The sequence below is a fragment of the Micropterus dolomieu genome, linkage group LG12 (genome assembly GCF_021292245.1).
Source record: "Micropterus dolomieu isolate WLL.071019.BEF.003 ecotype Adirondacks linkage group LG12, ASM2129224v1, whole genome shotgun sequence".
Lineage (NCBI taxonomy): Eukaryota > Metazoa > Chordata > Actinopteri > Centrarchiformes > Centrarchidae > Micropterus > Micropterus dolomieu.
In genome coordinates this window covers 14,621,468-14,642,154 of record NC_060161.1, presented here as the reverse complement: position 1 = coordinate 14,642,154, position 20,687 = coordinate 14,621,468, and the positions used below count along the sequence as shown (strand labels likewise).

The following is a 20,687-nucleotide window of genomic DNA, read 5'->3' as shown; positions in this document are numbered from 1 at the left end:
TTTAGTTGCAGTGTTTGATTTTATAGGTTGTCAAGTGGCCTTTGACCAGCTGACCAAGAGAAGTTGACTACTGACATTAAAGTGACAATAACGACGTTCGTTAAAATAAAAATAATTATCTTTATCTATCAATGCAGGAGAATAATTCAAAGAAATTTTAATTTTGGAAAAAGATATTTATTCAGTGCTGCGCAAGAGGCTTATTATCAATTACAAAGAATTCTGTAGTTGATTTTTCAGCTCTTAATCACACTCTTAATCACACCCACCCTCTTTGTTTACATCAGCAAGAGGCTGGTCGAAATGAGAGCCAAAACGGGGCTTGTGTGTCAGACGTGCCCACAGAGACTGGGGTTATGATAATGGATAACTGTGAGAAAGGCTAGGAGGGAGGGATTCTAGAAGAGGTGGCATTTGGACACATACTATATACCATGCACTGTAGTCATCCTCCCTCCCCCTTTTCCACTCCGTCCATGTTTTATGGCTAGATTCTGTTACTGCTCCCTGGCTCACCTCGCAGTGTGAAATGAGCAAGTCTCGACTATCCTCCTCACCCCACCCCGTGAGCTCGCAGACACACGTGAGCTCTGCCAAGAATGGTGTTTCTGTTTGGGTGTAAACATGTGGAAGTTTATGATCTGTTTAGTGTGTCATTTGAAATGCGGTCGTACAGTGTGTCACAGTGCTTGGGGAAATGTTTGTATGTGTACATTCAAGTGTGTGTTTATGATTTTTCTTAAAGTGAGATGGAGTTTGTGTATGTTTTCTGTACTGCTGCAATTACATTCACATTAGTGGGTTAACAAAGGAATGGCCTGAAGTTTGCTCAGTGGAAATTTACAATCCTAAATAATGGTAGGCTTATACAGTCTAGCATTCACCCTCCATTCCTTTTCTACCTTCTTTTTATTAGTTTCTCTGGTCCTTTCCTTACCTTCTATCTGTCTTTCTCTCAGGGGGAGGGTGAGGGGCACGCTCCAGGCTGCAGCAGGTTTAGCAGGTTCTGAGGAGTGCAAGAATAATTTTGGATGTGCTCTGTTTCATCATCTCCCGCTGTCAGAAGTTTGTTTCTGAAGCAGGAGCCTAAACACTTGCTTCCTCGGATGATGTGTCACAAGTGGCACTTTGTTTAGCAGTTGTATTTGTCTCTGGCAGGTTTTACATTGTGGAAATGAACAGGGATTGTGCAGTGAGCAAGTTGTGATCTCTGTTTAGTGTAAACCGGGGCCTTGTCAGAACTTGTATTCTTGTTGTGTAGTGTTCGTTTCGGTGTTTGATTTGTTTTTGGGTTTGGGAGTTCCCACAGTCTCACCTAGACACCATATCCTCAAGATAGAATGCAATATTACCTTTAATTCAGTTTCCGGATATTTACAAATACTGTATCATATGTATCACCAGGGATCTTATACATTTGTAATTTGGATATATATTGATTCAATAAGACTTTTTTGTTACTTTAGTCAAAAGTGCCAAAAAAAATTTAATTATGCCAATGAATGAACCATTTTGCAGCATCATTCACATTGTTGCCAAAATACAGGAATAGTTATCAGGTGAAGAAGACATTGGAAGATCGATATGTATAAAGTACAGGTCAGCCTTTCTTTACTGCAGTTAGTAGAAGGCAAAGTAAGTGATATGATTTAACCCAATAGTCATACAGTAAATGTTTTCATGCAGATTTGCTTTGGAATAGGAAGCCATTTGTCATAAAACCTATTGTTGCTAACTCAGACCCCTTCAACTACCTGCGTAGTTCAAAGGAGAATGTTGTCAGAACCTGTGGAAGTGGATGTTAAAGAGTTGAAATGTTTTTGAAAGTGCCCATGTGCATGAGGTTTAAGTGAATAAATAGATAAATAACCACAGGCCCTTGTAGAATGATTCCCTCTGGCCGTGTGCCAAACAGGTAATTCCTCCGGCATAGTTTTGGAAGGGCCACAGCAAGCCAAGCCTGCCTTAGCAGTCAGACTGTCTGCACATTTCTGCTGCTGATGGCATACCAGGGGCGCCATTTTCCTCTCTGAGACAGACAACCCGGAGGATCTGATTGGCCTTCCGCCAAAGCGCACTCACAAAGGCTCCTTTGACAGCAGGTCAGTCGGTTAACCAAGCAGTAGGCAGAGGGAGAGAGGGATAAGCCAGAAAAAAACTCTTCACCTTTTCACCCTTACGCTTCATTAAAGGGTTGCTTGCACTGAAAAAAATGCAGAAAAGATTGTTTTTTATTGAACAAGGTACATTAGTGGCTCTGTAGCTTCAACTCTCATTGGGACAACTGTATGCTTTCCACACTTCCGCAGACATATGTCTCGGTGTGTGCATAGATTTCATGGTTAAATATGACATTGTATGTATGTTTTGTGTGTTGGCCTACATCTTCTGGGCCTTGTGTGGACATCCAGTGCTGACAAAAGCATGTAACATAAGTATGTAAATAAATCTGTTACCTCTTAAAAATTTGCCCTCTGGAACTATCTGATGATAAATAATCTGTTCATTATTCTTCCTTGATTGAAATGATTAAATAAAAGAGGTTGCTTTACTTTATAACTGGCACAGTATCTGTGATAAAGGTAAAATGTTTATATTCTCTGGCAGTATTTTCTACAGTTGGAGTATTGTAGTCAGAGTTGGTGAACTGTTTTTTTTTTTGGCAAGTTGTGATTTACAGAGCAAATGGGAATATTTGGGTGTAACTCACAATCTTATACATTAATATTGAGTCTACATCTTGACAAAGACAAATATGCGCTCAACCATTAGCTCATCCTTCTTATGATGCTGAGGGAGCCTCATATCTTATATTTTCATCATAAAGCTGTGTAGGAGCTGACACGGTAGCATTAAACAGCTGCTGATGTTCTCCTGTGTACTCCCGCGCTCATTATCTCTCCAGTCCAGGCCTTGCTTCTCTGCTTTCTCCTGCCGCCCATCTCCTCCCCTGTGTACCAGCCGCTTTGCATACGACTGATGTTTAAATGCTGCATTGTTAACTGACGTGGGGTAGCCCTTTGCTGACCCGGGAGGTATTTGCTCGTTTGATCATGGGGCAGCAGTTTTAATGTATCGAAGCAGCGCCGCTCCGTAAAGCCCCTAGTATAAGTGGAGATGGAGGGCGAAGGCAGGACGAGCGATCCATTGGTTGCAGGCCTGACAGTACAGAAGGAAGGTGATTATTAGAATATCTGTTGGTCAGCAAGGCCAGAGGGGACGCTGCTGACCCTGCACTTCCACTTGTGCTGTGATGGTGGGTGTTGGTATTCAAGGGGGGTGTTGCGAGGGTTGTGGTAAAGACATAGAACAGGGCTCCATTGATGAGCAGTTTCACTATTTCCTTCATAGCGTGTGAATTTTTTGTTTGAATTTTTGGTGAAAGTATGAGCGTTTGTTTCAGTTTGTGTTCTATGGTTTTTCTTTTTTATTGTTCATCCTCCTGCTATCTGATTTGCATCCTCTAAAACTGACCTCTCACCACAGCCATTAGCCAAAAGGGCTTTTGTATTCACAGGGAAGATTTTGTTCTTCTCATAAAGTCAAAAATTTTCATGGAAATTTAGCGATTCCCTTTTACATCCAGGCATCACTTCAATCCTACACTTAAGTTTGTGGTCTTAGTTTGTCACTGAAAGAAGGTAACAAAACCACCTTTCCTTTACACCTGTGTCACTGGGCACAAGAATCCCACTTCGCCAGCTGACAGCACAACAGAAAGAAGTGTTGAGAAAGAGCAAAAACAATGACACAAACAGTGTACAAGTTTGTGTTTACACCTCGGGACCTGTGTAGCCTGCCTGCACTGAAGCTAACCAGGCTCTGGCCTCTGAAAAAAATATCGAACACCCATATGCACTTCTAGACTTTTCCTTACCCTTCTTTGCCCTTTTTCTCTTTATAGCCAATCCCTTTCTCTTTGGTTTGTTTCTTCTGGGAAGTCTCTTAGAGCAGCAGTGACCATAGATAGGAGTAAGAAAACCCACTTCGCTCAGCTTGATCATTAATATTTAAGGGACAGTTCCCCCATGAATTTTCCATAGCATTCCATAGTGGGCTTGTGATGTGCAGAATGTAAGACTATAGATGAAGATGATTCAAGGGACTTGATGCATAGCTCAGGGTCAGCATCAGGACCACTGTGACACAGGTGGATCGGCTCCACCACAGAAAAATAAGAAACATTCAGGCATTTGTGTCCACATGTACTACTTTTGTGTTTTTGTTAGCCTTGTTAGAATATGTATTTTGGCATTTGATGTTCACACCACTGAGCACCATGTCATTAAGCAGGTGCATGTCTTGACACTGACACTACTTTCTAAATAGGCTTGCCTTTAAATTCCCTCCTGAATAATCATGTTAACATGCTTTAGATTAACTCTGTCTTTTTATATCGATGTTAACCACTGTGGATCCTCTTGAGATCTTACAACTGGATTCTGCAAATATGGATTGGCGCTTGCATTTTCAAAAGTCCCAAAGCAGCCCAGATGCCCCTTGACTTTTGAACCACGGTTCACAGGAAAGCAGAGGTGAAGCAGCAATCTGCATCTCTCATGGTGCCTCACGCCCACACTGCTGCTGAGAAAGAGAGAGAGAATGCCACATGAGTTTACCTCTAGCGATGGAAGAAAAGGAAATGAATTGAGGGAGAATTCTTGGTCGATTAACTCAGGCTGTCATCGTCGGCCCTCAAAGTTCTTCTTCTTCACTTTCTCTTACCCCCTATCGCCCCTCCCCCCTTTTTGCTTCTTCACTTTGTCTTACTTTTCTCCTCCCTCTTTTCTTTTTATGAGTTTTTGCAGAAGGCTGACTCCGCATGGCTGCAGGCCCTGATTAGCAGTTCTTCAGAGCCCAGAGTCTATTGATCGGGCGTCCGGAGCACTAAGCAAATGTAGCTGGAGCAACAAGTCAATAACACTGTTACTGCAACAATCCCCGTCACACTGGTGGCTTCCCCCATACAGTTTGAGTGGTTATTTTTCATGGCTTGGAAAGGGGGAAAGATTTGGCAGTGAGGCAGGCAATCATGAGTAAATCAGTGTCACTCAAAGGGCTGGGTGGGCACACTTATGCTTCCCCTCTTTTTCTCTATCTCTCTCATTCACTTTATAAACCATGTCTTTTCTCCATTCTGGACATCTAATTCTGGCTTTAACATGGTTTAACTGGGGATTTCTTCCATGTAAAAGACTGTTGCTTGAGTTTATTCTGAACCATTATCTAACTTCCCTTTCTCATCTCTCCTCGTTCGACCCCTCCCCTCTTTCCTGTCTCTCAGGCTCTCTCAGCTTAGACACAGAGACTAGGGAAGCTAGTCTGCAAATTTAATGGAACAGCATGGATTATTTAGACTGACTAAAGCCTCCCTTGTAGTGTCAAATGGGGGGTTGTGGGATGACATTATACCCCTACATTCTCTCTCCCACTCTCCTCCTCTCTCTTTCTCTCTCTGCTCTGCTTACCTGCTGGATAAAGTGATCTGTACCTGCATGTCCAAACTAGGTAGACCTGATGGTTCACATAATCCTTAATTGTTCTGTGTTATTTCACACCAGGTTGCCAGACGCACACCTGTAGTTTTCACACATTTTACGCAACACTCGCTTGATACGGACACACACGTGCAAAATTCTCTTTCACACGTGTCCATGTATAGTGTGACGCTGTGACCTTTTGGCTGGCTTACCTCTTTCATACCTGCAGGACAGAGCAAGAGGCAAGAGTAGCCTGACAGTCATGAGGTCAAGTTCAAGAAATGGTTTCTTGACTTGTTCACTTGTGGCCCTGATATGAAATCCTAGCCTGATTAGTCTCCATTCTGTCCACACTGACATGCAAACGTGACCTTTAACCTCTGGATACCAACAGAGGAAACTAGCTTTGGTTGCTTTCTTTACTGGCGGATGTCCTGCTGTCCTATATATCTGATCTGTGGCAGATTGAAACCGAATAAACAGCAGCAGATGAAGAGAAGTCCCCGTCCACTTTATTCCCTATTTCCCTAGTTTTGGAAGTCTGTTGCTGTCATATCCTTGATGACAATACCTAACTGTTACAATTTCACAATCCTCTCAATGAAAATAGCCATCTCATAAACACATGAAGTTACTCATACCATATGGATTAGTTCAGAAGTGTTTTTAAGTGATCTTATTTTGACCCAACAGAGCATTCAGTTCTCTAGACAGTATGTAATACACAACTCTAGTGAAACATTTTGTCACTTGCAACAGCATTATTTAAAATGCAGATTATTATAATCATAAAAGAAAGATTCAGGGCTTAACATTCATGAAAAACATCTTACAATACAATTTCGAGAACGACTGGTGATGTGAACAAACTTTGCCATACAAAGTCACAGTAGTGTATGTAAGTGTTTTATTTTTTTAACTTAAATGTAGTTTCCAGGCAAATATGGTTATGACTCGGCCAGGCTCTTTGGACACTCGTGTAAGAAGTGGGTCAGCTTGTGTGGGTGTGTGTGTACTTGTATGTTCTGTGCATGGATATTTTTTGTGCATGCTGGTGGACAATAATGCAACTTAATCTGTATCTGAAGACACACAGGATGCAGAACTAAAACCACACGGGACTTGAAGCAAATATTTGGAGAGTTGATTTAAAATGGCAAACAAACACCACGCAAAGGAGCTTCCTTACCAGTTAATAAAAAGACTTAGACATAAACACTAATATCCTCATTGCTTTTTTGTCGTGGAATCCTAAACAGACGTGTCTTTTGGCCCAAAGAGTTTAAAGCATTTATCTGATGAATGGTTTTGTTTTGAGCGGAAACTAGTTTAAGGCACCTCACGAAATGAAACTGTCGGGACAAGCGCTTAAGGGAAAGATAAAGATAAATGCTTTGATTCCACCTTGTGTAAAAAAAATTAACTAATAACTATGGGAGACGAGGCATGATAAGGAAATTGATGTCCTATCTTTTCCCAAATATCACATCTTTAAATTATGTTTAAATTGTCAAAAGAAAGTGTCCAAACATTTCATCAGTAAGCTTGAAGAATTCAGGTCAAATTTCACAACAGTGGAGTTGGTGTTAGGTGACAAACTGTGGATGCATTAATCCCTGCTTCCATGACGCGAACACTAACAGAAAAACATTTTAGTATCTTTCTGTTAAAGTAACAACAATGAAAACACACAGGTCGAAAAGTAATGTTTGGAAAAAGCTGTACAATAAATCAGATTACAGACCTACTTTCTGATCGGGACCACAGTAGCCACTGAGAGAGACAAGTCTACAAGCAGATGGAAGTATTAAAAGCTAAAGTTAGTCCCCAAGAAGCTGACAGTGTTGCCAAGCAGTAGTAATAGTAAGCATTGTAGCCCTTGAGGCTTATGTTAGCTAGTATACTGCTGTGGACAAACAATGCAAGAGGGCGGAATGTGGAACAACCCGTGTTGACCACATCTCCCCAACCATTTTCACACCCAGTCCCACGCCTTCTGCTTTTGTTTTTTCTCATTGCAAAGCGTCACTACTGCAAGGTGTTGCACGACATCAGTCTCCATTTGTTTACATCTGCCTCCACATCATGTGAGATCATGTGAGCTGGTGCATTGCTCCCTCTGGCACGGTAATCTAAATAATATCCTGTAGAGTGTGATGCGCCATTATTTTCAAATCCTGTACTGTGCGCATGGCTGAGATTAGAGAGAAGAACATCTGAGAAGTTTCTCATTATGTGCATAATGCAAGCCGATTTTAGTTTGGTAAGGATTTTAAAACTCCTGTAGTCTGAGCCCTGTTAAGCAGTCTCTTCCCTCCCAATCTGTGTCACTATCTTGTACCATTAACAAAGCATCCAGATGCCTTTAACTATTGCCTCAGGTGTCCTGTGCTCCCTAAGCATCCCAGCTCCACTTCTCTTTTCTTCCTCACGTCCTTTAGTGAAAGTCAGCAGTAGTGTGCACAAATGATTTATGTCCTTTAATGAGATTTCAATACTGAACCAACAATAAAAATTTATGGACATCATAGTTTTGGAGGCCTACAGCTCTAATGGCTAATGGTACGCCCTTTTTCATCAGGGCCAGTAATCGGATCTGCAGCTGGCCCCTGGCCTTTGCACAATGCATACAAGGGGGATTTTGTGTTTTGGGAAATCTTTGCAGAAAGGAGAAATGGTGAGGAATGTTATGTTATCAGGGTGTGGAAATATTGCATCTACGTATTCTATAATCCACAAGTCAAGTTGCAGTTGAACTAAGAGGGATGTTTATTTCTTTATAATTAGAATTCAGGCATACTTTAGCAGTCAGCATACCAAGCAACAAACACTGAGCACAAATTGGTTTGTTCACACAAGTAATGGATCTGGATTTCCTTTCCATCCCAGGCAAACTTGACAGTGACCGTAACAGAGTTGCAAAGGGAACTTCATCCCACTATAGGTTGGGGGCATGGGTTTCCTCCCTGATGAGTTAAATATTTACTCTAATATAACTATAATTGCAAAACAACAATATAATCCAATACAGAATACCTGTAGCACTCAAGCATTATTTGTAATTATATGTTCCAGGTTCAACCACCTTGCATTGTTTAACACAATATTTAAAAGCTTTGTGCTTGTGTTTTTTGGATTTACCAAACATACTAAGTTTGGTACCTTACTGCAGTTAAAGCCAGCTAATTATAAGAGGTATAGTCAAGAAATCATCTAATTTCCTGAACTGTCTTTTGTTCCATTAGGAGCTCCAAAGCATTAAAACCCAGAATAGTAAGTATACAAGACCTGATGTGATGACAGAACCCTTGTGTTTGTGTTTATCAGCCTACATTGCAAATTATAAATATGGGCTGTTGACACACTGCTGTGGACTGTAAACCGGTGACATGACAAGCACATAGGGCAAACATAGTTTAAAAAACACTTCCTATCACCACACCCCTGCAGCAAGAGTTTAAGAATTAAAAACAGGAGTTGAGAAAAAGTAAATAAGAAGCAATATCACTCAATTGAATGAAGGGACTGAATGTCCGAGTGCGGGGACAAAAAGAGGACACAGAGATGGAGATAGAGATAGATGGGGAAGGCAGAGGAGGGCTCAGACAGGTAACCAGGCAGGGCAATGATCTGTGTATGTATGGAGCTCAGAAAACCAACTGTATATCAAACCAGGATGAGGACAAGCTGCAGCAGCTACCTGAAATTGCTGTGGGCAAAAAAGGTAGTAAAAATTCCATACACAGTTAAAATGTATTCTCTCTTTCTCTTTCTCCTTCACCCACTCTGTCTTTTTCCATTTCCCTCTCCATCTCCCTTTTCTCTCTCCTTTTTTTCACATCTCACATACTCTTGCATATACACACTCTCCTCCCACGCCGAATTTCCTCCTACTTTCTACCCCCCTCCTCTCTCTCTGTCTTCTTCTCCCCTCCCTCTCTTCCTCCTTGCAACACTTTTCTGGGAGAGAACTGGGTCCCAGTCTAGGCTGCTGCTGGCCAGGGTTGTTAAGCCGCCAAATAAAAAATGGATGAACTTGTAGAGCCACGGTGCTGTTCTCCTGCATCAAGTTGGTAGAAAGACAGAGAGTAAGGTGGAAGAGAGAGAAAGAGAGGGAGTGAGAGAATCAGGCTGACGTGAAATACCCTGCTCACACCACGTCATCCAAATAAAAACCTGTCCATCTTTTATGTCAGTTTTCTCAGTTGTGAAAAAATAATAAATTTGTCAATACAGGTCAAAGGAAGGTCTGTGGTTTTTATTTTTTTAGGATCAATAAAAAAAAAAAAAAGAAGATAAATAGTAAGATATCTAGATTTAATAGAAATTTATGATTGAGTTTTTATATTTCCTTGAAAAAAAGGTTAATGAAAACAATAGAATTTGTCCATTGTCGTTTATATGTTAGAATATACAGTAGATTTCTGTAGTTTATATCATTTAAAGCTAAAAATGTTTAGGTTTTGGATGGACTTCACTTGGGGCTATAGTAAATTGTAATGTGCATTTTTCTTTTAACAAAAATTTTATGTGTGGAGCAAATGTTTCTTCGATGAATTGAGAAAATAATGAGCAGATTAATCAATAATGAAAACAATTGTTAGTTTCAGCCCTAATGTTTACCTCTGTAAATCCTAAAATCAAATCTAAACCCTTTTTTTGCCTTATTGTCAATCAGTTGTTATAGAATAGAAGTGATTTTCCAGTGTTGTGTTTTGTTTATTCGGTTGTGAGTAGACCATTTTTCTTTTATATTTAGATCACAGACTGTGCCTTTTATGTAAAATAGATAACATGAAGGGAAAACATGAATCTAATTTTGTGTTAGTAGACATATATCTACAGTACGACAGTGTACATGGTTAATAACAGACTAGCTATGTATGTTTGTTTTGTCTGTACAGTGAGCGTCAAGGTGTGGGCGTGTTCTTAAATATTGTTTTTCTTTGGGGAATTACATGATGTTGTGGACTTGCTTTGAATAGCAAGCTTTCAATTAAAGACCTACTCCAGCTGTGTGTGTGTGTGTGTGTTAAAAATCATCATTTATCTTGAACACCCCCTTGGGGACAATAAGCAGAACATACGTAGTGGGATGAGATCTCTCCCACAAACAGGTCAAGTCATTATCTCTGCAGAGCAACACGAACCCGATCCGACTGTTCTGGATCGTTCTACCTCATTCTTCCTCGTTTCATTCACAAGGTTGAAGCGTTGCACGTTTTCTGTCTTCACTCAAACTGGATTGATAGCAGGCCCATCTCCACCTTTTGTTTTGTCATGCGCGTGTTTCTATGGCAGGTTTGTGTGGGAGCCCCAGACCTGTGTGTGTGTGTGTGTGCACATGTGCCTCTACAATAAAACATAAATTTGTATTAGTTTGCGATAACAAGTCGATGCATTAGTTAGGACTTAACCCTACCAGCGTTCCACCTCCATGTCCATCACTCAAACCATTTGTGAACACATTGATCCTCCCCTCCCTCCTCCCCCACCATACCCCCCTCTCCTCTCCCATGCTGTATATTCCCAGGGTTTGTAGGGAGGAGAGCCAGAATGGCTCAGACAGCCATTGATTTTTATTTTATTGGTCTACTAGTGGAAAGAGGAGGGATAGGGGAGGGCCTGAGAGATGCAACTCTGAGCTTGTTCTTAGTGGAGACGGTGTGTGTTTATGTGTGTGTGTACTGTAAGGTGGGTTGGGCCTATCTGCTTATGTCTGTCTGACTGAGACTGTTTTTGTTTTGGGGATAGGGGCTTTTATCTGTCTGTCTGAGAGGTGTGTATATGTGTGTGTGCATGTCCAGCCACCTCTGAGAACCATCAAAACGTCTGTGTGTCTGTGTGTGTCTGTGTACACATCTGTCAGCGTGTATTTGTGTGCCCACCCTTGTGTGTTTTGTGTGGCCGCACACATATGTGTGTGTCATTGAAGGGACTGGGGAATCTGGGGCGCTGATGGAGCTGGCATGAGGGACCTGGACCCCAACACACACACACTCACACACTCGCACACACACAGCTGAGGTGTATCCTGGTGCTCATTAGAGCTGGTAATAAGGCTGTGCTGCTGGAAGAGGAGGGAAAAAACAGGGAAAGGAAAAGAGGGAGGGAGGAAGAGGGTGGGAAGGGAAAAAAAGAAAAAAAAACGGGAGATTTTAAATTTTAATAACACTGGTACGATTTTGTAAATCTTTCCTGACAGAAAAGTCCTCATTATTTTCATCTGTCTCCGAGGAGCCTCTCCTCCAGCTCTGCCTCCCCGGGTAAACGGACTTCTCTCTCTTTCTCTCGCTCTCTCTCTCTCTGTCTTTCTTATCTCACTCTGCCTGTTTCTCTCCACCTCTCTATTTCTCTCTCCACTCTCTTGTTTTTCACTCTCAGCTGCTTTATTGTCCGTTTCCGTCCATCCTGCTTGCTTTATTTTTTGCTCTTCGTTGCACTCATCATTTTGACTCTCTCTCTCTCCAACATTAGTGCTGTGTATCTGTGTATTTCCGTCTAGTAAGGTGTTAGCTGACTGGCTCCATGCGATGAAGGAACATCAGGAGCCAATAGAACGACCAGTATTATTTGCTGCTATTGGCTGGCATCTCAGTTACAATTACTGTTGGTCTGTCTACATATGTTTTTTTCTTTCCTGGAGATCCCGATTCTTGGGATCATAGTATCATAGTAGGGAGCACGGTAAAGATAAGTCAAACTCAAACTTGGTGTGTAGGAGTGTGTATATGTGGGTCAACATGTACGTCTGCACCCTTGTACGTGCGCTGTGTGCATCACTCACACATTCCCAAACCTTCCCCTCCACACACACACACACACACACACACACACACACACACACACACAAACCTCACCCCCCCACCTCTATGTCAAGTGTCAAAGCTAGAGGATGGATCCGGTTTGATAAATTCTGTTCTGTCTGGCCACGTGTCAGGACGGGATCAACCATACGGCAGAGGAAAATCATGTTCTTCACTCTCCTCCCAATTTTGGGGATTTTTTTATTTCTTTTTTGGGGGGATGGGGGGGGGTGTAAGTGGATAAGTTTTATTTTAGTTGCTTCTGTTGCCTGAGGAATTTAAACGGAAACTAAAAAGACTTTTGCTGTGTAAGCTCATTTGACTAGCAAGCTCATAGCAAAGTGCTTTGCTCATTGCAGAACACAAATCTGTAGATTAAATCTACAAGTGACAGTATTTAGATGAGCAGTCCAGTGGATTGAAAGTGATCTGTCTGCTGGGAATTTCTTTTCTTTTTATAGACACCAGTTGTTACGAGTGACCAAATGGAAAAAGATTAAATGGCAATGAGCAAAATAACTTTATTATTTGTCAGTTGTGTTCTGTTGGAGATTAAATATTGATTTGTATATCTTTGTGTGATTGTGATTCTAATAGAAAAAGAAAAATGTCCTGCCCACCTTATAACATAACATAAGAAGTGACTTTCTAGCCTTCTCACCTCTGTGGTGGAGAAAGGAGAGTGATGACATTAATATCCTCGCTCCTCAAGCTGTCAGAGGAAAAGACTGTGGTTCTTTACACTGTCACAGACACTATTTTTCAGATGGATTTCAACATTGCTCAAGTGAATTATGACTGCCCCCCCCCCCTACATGTAGCTCCTCCCACTCTGTCTGGCTGGGTCTGTATGTGTCTATGTGTGTGTGTGTGCCTACAGGTCCTCTGGTCAATGGTAACCCTTAGTTCATAACCTTTGCGCATTCTTGTAGTTTTGTTTGAATTACTGCAAGCATTAGAAGAGAGACATGGGAGGTTATGATTACTGGTATTGCTGTCACATTTTGTTGCTTACAGTGGATTAAAACACAAGGCTAGAAAAGTGAAAAGGCATGCTTAGAGTTTGAGTTGAAGCCAGATTGAATTTAACCTTTAATATTGTTTCTCTTTCAGCAGCTAAAAGTTTTTGACTGGGCAGTGCTAAATTTGTATCAAGCTTCAGCTACTTTACATTAGACTTCAAGATGTGTTTTGTGAGATTGGTGTACAGAGAATCAGTTTAGGTCAAAGTAAGTATTTTTTAAATATCCGTCCCCTGAGAAGAAGTTCTTGAATCGCGGCACTGTCACATTCCTCACGGCTTTGAACATTTTAGTGTTTGAAGTTATTCAGCGTTGTTTGCTACCAAATCAGACTCCTTTTTAATGAATGCGATTTTTTTTTTTTTTTACAGAATTGAACCCCCCTTTTCTCTTTCCTAGCACCCGGGCTCCTTGAGCATGAGGCTAAAACTAACTTCCTGTTCATTTTTCCACCCCCGGGCCTCAAGTCACCCTCCCCTCTTCTCCCCAGCTGAAAAAGTAACAAACAACACAAAGCAATCTGGATTCTCCCAACACATGGAGACACACATAACACACAAGCACCTCATCTGGGTATTTGGCTAGGATAAAGGATCATTCTAAATAATGAATGTCAATTAATAGGCGGAGACGTGGCCTTGCTAAGCATGCTCTGATTAGTGTTTCAGTGGGATCTCCTCCCCAGCTGGCTTCAGCCAATCATTTAAGCCTCATCCAGAATCAGGCTAATCATAGCATCACTAATACTGTTTCAACTCTTACCACAACATAGATATGTGGGCATATGATGTTTTTATCTTTATTACTAGGGTGAAACCTCAGCAAGTTTTAAGACAGGACCTGTAGCACCTCAAATATACCATAACTGTTGCACTGCTGCACAAAACATGGTTTACTATATACAGTATGACACTGCCATGATAATGTATGCAGATATTCAAGGATAAACTGTCTACTTATAAAGCAGTGCTGCTTACAAGCAGTAGTTGTAATGAGCTTTCTGGTGTTATCCAGTGAGAGCATCACAGTAAGTCAATGAAAAGACAATGTGTCTTGTTCCTGAAAAGAAGGTTTTATAACAGTATCCTCTGTAACCGATATAGAGCAGTGGGTATAAACATGTTTTGTATGTGGCTGGAGGGTCCTTTGTGCAAAGGGTTGTCACTTGCGAAAAATATACACCAAGGAAATACAAAGACGTAAGCATGAAAAGCACTACTGTGATACATAACAACACTGTATGGTGTAATATTTCTGTCGTCCTTTCTTCTGCAGCTGTGGGTTTTAAACTAAGTGGCTAGTTGAGGCTACTGCAGGTCCGAGCTGGTGGACTGGAGGAGGCTGTGAGCTCGGCTGATGTGTCGGGCTGAGACTAGGGCTTTAGAGGGTAGAGGGGTGACTGAGCAACCAGCGCACCCCCCCCCCCCCCCCCCGCCCACTCCCTCCCCCCACCCAGTGATAAATGGCCACAGCATGGGCTATTCATCTCCTGCTTAGAGAAGTGGACAGTGCCCCCCTCCTTGGCCTCTCCTCCACCCCTCCACATGTCAGCAAATGTGATAATTCTCTCATTTGTCAGGAGCAGCGAACGGTTCGGAGTGTGTGTTTGTCTGTGTCCGTCCGTGTGTGCTGATGCAAACTCGCACACACACGAGATGAGTTGCTCACACTCTCTCTAAAGGCCTGCAACGCCTCCGCACACCAACACCCATTCCCTCTCTCCAACCCTCTTTTTCTCTTTTTGCAGCTTTGTGTTTTGTTTTGTTTTTTCATTCAAAGCCCCCTCTTGTCAAGTTTACTTAGGTCACAGTGGGAACGTTTAACTGTGCAAAAGAGTGAGTCGTTTTATGGCAAATTCCATCGGTAATTCAGTGATTTTATTACCTCCAGGAAACTACTGAGCCACTTTTTCCACTTTATCGTGCAAATAAAGTTTTAGAGCCTGTGTGTGCATGTTTGTGTGTCACGCTTGTTCATTAGTGTTTTTGCTCTGTTCGTATGTGTACACACGTCAGTATGAAATTTTTACACTATGTGTATGCAAGTCAGAAATAATTCATACCTCAATAACTCAGAAGTATCAGACAGGATCTTTGCACAAAAGTGTGGCAGTTTTGGAAATTTTGTATGTTTGTGAGTTTTACACTCCTTGCCAGCGATTGTATAGCAGTAAATACAATGTATACAGACCTCATGGTAGCTATTAAACATGATAAGCCTCCAGTTGATGGCCGGTCATTTAGTTTGGGCATAAACATGTGACTGGTTTACGTGTTTTTAACTTTTCTCTGTAGACATAATATAACTCTCTCTCTCTCTCTCTCTCTCTCTCTCTCTCTCTCTCTCTCTCTCTCTCTCTCTCTCTCTCTCTCTCTCTCTCTCTCTCTCTCTCTCTCTCTGCAGGATCATCCAGAATCGCGTCCTGGTCTTCATCCTCGGAGCCATCATCCTTCTCACCATAATCCTGGCCATCTATTTCAATATGCGGGGCCACTGATCTCCCCTCTACACACATATACACGCGCACATACACTCACCCCCCACCTCCCCGACACAAATACAAATACACACACACGTGTGATTAATAGCGACAAAAGCGTTGTTCTGCTGTAATTTGGACAAATGGTCCCCATGAATCACTGTTTCCAAAGCCTGACAGGGAGCTTTTTTCCAGCTCTTTCTCCTTTCCTGTTTCTTTCTCCCTTTCTTTCCCTCTCTGTCCCTCTTTTGTTTCCACTCTGCGCTTCTCTTTCTTTCTTTCTTTTCTCCACTCAGTCCTGTCCTCTCTCTGCTCGGCTCACTCTTACATCTCCAGGGACAAGAATAGAGGGGAGATGTTTTATGATATATGTTAATATTTTTCATGGTATCGTCCTCGGTGTGGTTTTGCAGCCCATCCTGTCCCCAGGTGAACAAGGCCTGGGGATTTTTTCCCCAACTCAAAGCAGATATGTAGATTTTTTTTTTCTGTGATGGAGGTAGGTCAAGTGTTATTCAGGATGTGTGTGTGCATGCATGAGTGACAGAGAAGAAGAGATACGAGTGTTGTGCACATGTATGCATGTTCACATATGCATGAGTGACAGTCATGGGTTGAGGGCCCGCACGGTGTTTGTTATTAACATCAACAGTAGACACACAAACTGCAGTATGTATGAGCTTCTGTAACTAAATGATTCAGCTGATCTTCATGTAGCCCCTACACATCACAGAGGACAGTGCCTTCAGATAAGAAATGCTGTTCACAACATCTTTAAAAAGTTCAACAGAGCCCAAAATAGACAAGTGGCGCTGCCTTAGAAAGAGGATGCACATAAAAAGGTTGAGGTCAGTTCAACTTAAGTGTAGTCGATCAAGGTGAAAGTTTTGTTTGTTTTTATAAAGAGGAAACTGTTTAGTTTCAATTACTGCGTTCAGGAAAGGATATATGAACATTTTAATAGAATTTGGAGATTGAAAAGATAAAATAAAACATACTCTTTCAATATGTTTTTAATACAAAATGGAACTGACCCCAACCTTGGCACATACAATACATAACTAAAATACAGAGAAAGGTTCAGACATCATAACCATCTTTATTATACACATTTGGTAAAATTCCCCTGCACCTCCCAAACACAGATTTCCACAATTCATTCCCATGGACATTTAGCATAACTACCATTGTGGAAAAGTATAGACATCATACTGTATGTACTAACATTTAAAACTACATAATGTATAGTGTTTTGCTCTCAATACAAGTGATTCTGTTACTATTTATTTATAAATGCATAAATGAGTTTTGAATTAAAGTTTCTGTACAAGAACTGTTTATTTTATGAAGTTAAGGTGTATTCAAAATTAACATTAGCAACATGTTATTTTTTTTCTTGATTTTGGTAGTTCAGTGATTAGACTAAAATGCAGACTGTACACCAGGACCAACTGAAATGTGTAGATTTCAAGTTTTGTGTCTTAAAGTTTTTTTTTTCTTCTTCTTCTGTTCTTTTAAATGGATCTAACTTGTTTTAGAACTTGTACTTTTTGTTCTATATTTTTCTTGTCAAGTTCTGAAGATTGTGATGCAGTCCTTGTTTCTGTGTTTATCTGTACGCTGATTGATGATGTGATACATCTGCAGGTGTTTGAAAAAAAATGTGTGCGTGAGTTTACTGCTGTTTTAATGCGTCTGGGGAAAGCCATTCTTCAGGGGTCTTGGAAAATCTAAATTTAAGAGCACATTTGGAGAATTTTCAAAACTTGAAGGTGATGATGTGCACGCCACAAAACACACATACACACACGGGTGCAGCATTGCAGTGCGCATGTGTCTCCTGTGTTCGTTGTGGTGGTTCCCGGCGAGGACATTTGCTATTCTGTTTCAGGGCCATGCTCTTCATTTTCAAATATGCGGGGGTGTCGAGGTGGTGAGCCTCCAAACCCCCCCCCCACACTCCTACCGACCACCATTTCACAGGCCCTCACCAGCCGCAGCGCCGCCGTCTGCTTCAAAGCCTCAAATTAATGGCCAACAAAATAGTGTGCCTCTGACCGTCCCATGCGGGGCCGACCCACCAAGACTTATCATTAAAGTAAAGGAATAATGAAAAAAGGAAGTAAGAAAAAAGAGGGAGATGGAAGGAAGTGAACAAGGAAGCATGGAGGTGGGGGAGAGGGGGGTGAAATCCCTGGCAGTATGACAAACCTCATCTGGTAATGACCCTCAGTGATTGTTTTTTCACCTAGTGGTGTGCGTGCGTGCGTGCGTGTGTGCGTGCGTGCGTGCGTGTGTGTGTGTGCGCGCGCGCGCCTACCTATGTGCCAATGTGCTCTCTTCTCTTCCTCTCTCTTTCTATCTGTCTTTCTCTCCCTCCCCATCCCTCTTGCCCCCTCCCTTCACTCTACCTCTCCTGCCACCTTTTCTTCCCCTCCCTCCCTCCCTCCCTCCCTCCCAGCCTGTCAGATGAGCGGAGCAGTAGCTAGCGAGTGAGCGGTGGAAGGCAGCGTGGCGGCGGCTTCTATTTGAAGTTGTAATGGTGTCAAAAAGTCAGGGCTGACTGACAGACGTCAGTCCCACAGGGCCTCATTAAAAACAGACCCACTTGACAAGGAAATAATTGAGCGCCGGCGACAACTCAGGGGCCCCTCCGCGTTTTTAGATGTTTTTATTTTCTTTTCATTATTAGCGCAGAGCTATTATGTTCATTAAGAAATGGCATTAAAACAAGTTTTTAAAAGCGGGTAAAGGGAGGGAGGGGCAGAGTGAAGGCAAGGATGTATGGAGGTGGGAAGATAACGATTTGTTTAGAGCCCCCATCCTGTTTTATAATTTAAACAGGAGCACTGTCATGTGATACCTTGGCAGACGTCGGCTATCATCTGCCACTCCTCCCTTTTTTCCCCCTCTTTTTCTTCTTTTCTCCTCTTCACTCATCCCTCACTTTCCCCCCAGCTTTTATCTTCCCCTCCTCTGTCCATCTCTCATTCTCCACCTGCCTCATCTCTCTCCCTCTCTTCATCCCTTTCTTTCTCTCCCTCTGAGCGGTTGGTGTCTTTGGAATATGAACTAGATTATTCATCAGTGCCCCCCGCTCCCCAGCACCACTCCCCCCATTCGCTGATTTGGTTTTCGACAAGCGTCTCACCGCAGAAGGCTGAGGATGAAAACTTGTCAAAAATAGGTTATATCTTATTCCAAGGGGCAACAATAGCAGCAGGTACAGACACCTTTTAATATTTAATTTAGACGGGTGTTAACCCTCCTTAAGTGACTGGAGCTGTGTCTTCCATACAGACACCAGGAGAGAAAAGGGGGGAAGCAAGCAAGAGGGGAGAGCAATTAATTATTTGATGTCTGAAAAGTGATTTTGAAGCTCTCCCTGCCTTCTCCTGTTTGCCAGAGAAAGGCTCGAGTCTTTGGGTGTCCCTGTTCATTTTCTACACCAACCACGTCCTCAGCCCGGCTGTCCTGTGAGAGCGGGAACATCTTCACTCGAATCACATTTAGATCCTCGCTCCGCTGTGCCTGGCTTGGTACAGTAATGACAACACGAGTGATCACATAGCAGTGGTTTTGGTGTCTTATTTCATCAGCGGAAATTATTATTTTTTACACCACCGTCTTGCGTCAGACTCTCTCGCTAACATCCCTTGTGCCAAGCTCAGTTCAGTTCTCCCTCGTCTTTTCTAGTAGGTTTACATAAAGGTACAAAAAAAAAGAAGGTTCCTCAACAAGGAACCTCTGTGATGCACCACCATTGCAAAAAGCCTGATGTTTGTCAGCCATTTAAGACGACGAGGGATTGTGACAAGCATCGTTTGAGCTGTCTGTCCCCCGACGAAGGGCGGGACTTAATGGGATAAACAGCTCCAGTGGTGGGATCACGACGGGAGGGTGGGCGCTTCATCTCCAGGAGTGTCCATGATGCTGGCACCCCCTGCCACACACACACATTAAAGGGGCCCTCAACAACAGCTACCCAAGAAAAACCCACACTGGTACTGTTTGAGAACTACAATGAATCTTCTACTGTTTGATTCAGCGCACACACAACAGCGCACAAACACTGTCCCACGTATGGTGGACGCTCCCCAATAAAAAGACACACACGCTCTAGTGTACGGCTGTTAGAAGAGGAGCCATGTTCTCTTTTTGTACATGCCACCAGTCCTAGCAGAATGGCTTTCTTTCTCTCCTCGGCCCTTTATCTGTCTTTTCTTTCGTCAGTGCTGTCGTCCATTTTAATGGTGTTTGCGCTCACAAAGAAATGACAATGCCCCCCATTATATGAGGAAGTCATGAGGGTTGCAGTCATACATACATGGATGTTTATGTGCATGTGCTAGCAGGATGTGTCCCCCTGGGGTTGTGATGGAGCTGGAGTGCTTAGTGTTGAAGGTTATGCTGAATTGTATGGTTGTGTCCGTGACTCGTTTTTCCCTGACCGCTTCAATTTATCTTATCCCTTCAGTATAACCAATCAAGACTTTGGACTTCTCCTGAAACTATAAAGATGACTTTTGTGATCTCTGTCAGTGTCGTCATCTGTCATTAAAGCAGTCCTGAATCTCGGGAACCAAGACGCTGCGTCATAACTTGCACTTCCCTCCTCTAGCCGCCATGCGCCATCATTCAACACACAAACACTCAGGGAAGAATCTGTATGATTCCTCGGGAAAAAATAAGGTGGTAAAGCCAGGAGCTGACATTTTTTAAACCTATAGCAGCGCTGTCTGCCTTCTTTTTGATTTTCAGGGCACAGCTAGCTGTGTGCAGAAGACGCTCTAATGCTGTTTTGCCGGAGAGACAATAGAAACACAAAGAGCTGGGTCAGAGCCAGGCTGAGCCAGGCTAAACCACTCAAGACACCCCCCCCCCCCCCCCCCCCCCCCCC

General features: G+C 42.5%; 2 protein-coding genes across 7 annotated transcripts in view; one reads left to right on the top strand and one right to left on the bottom strand.

The window, feature by feature from the left end:
• vti1a (vesicle transport through interaction with t-SNAREs 1A) overlaps positions 1–20,323 on the top strand; it is a gene marked incomplete at its 5' end in the record, with an annotated part of 111,063 nt that extends 90,740 nt beyond the window's left edge. For all 4 annotated transcript variants that reach the window (XR_006827533.1, XM_046065132.1, XM_046065131.1 and 1 more), the window contains 1 exon segment: positions 15,712–20,323. Coding sequence is in view for 2 of the 4 variants with exons in the window: in XM_046065132.1 (XP_045921088.1) it covers positions 15,712–15,805 (94 nt within the window).
• naa40 (N-alpha-acetyltransferase 40, NatD catalytic subunit) overlaps positions 1–20,687 on the bottom strand; it is a 181,026-nt gene that overhangs the window by 99,934 nt on the left and 60,405 nt on the right. The window lies entirely within an intron of this gene.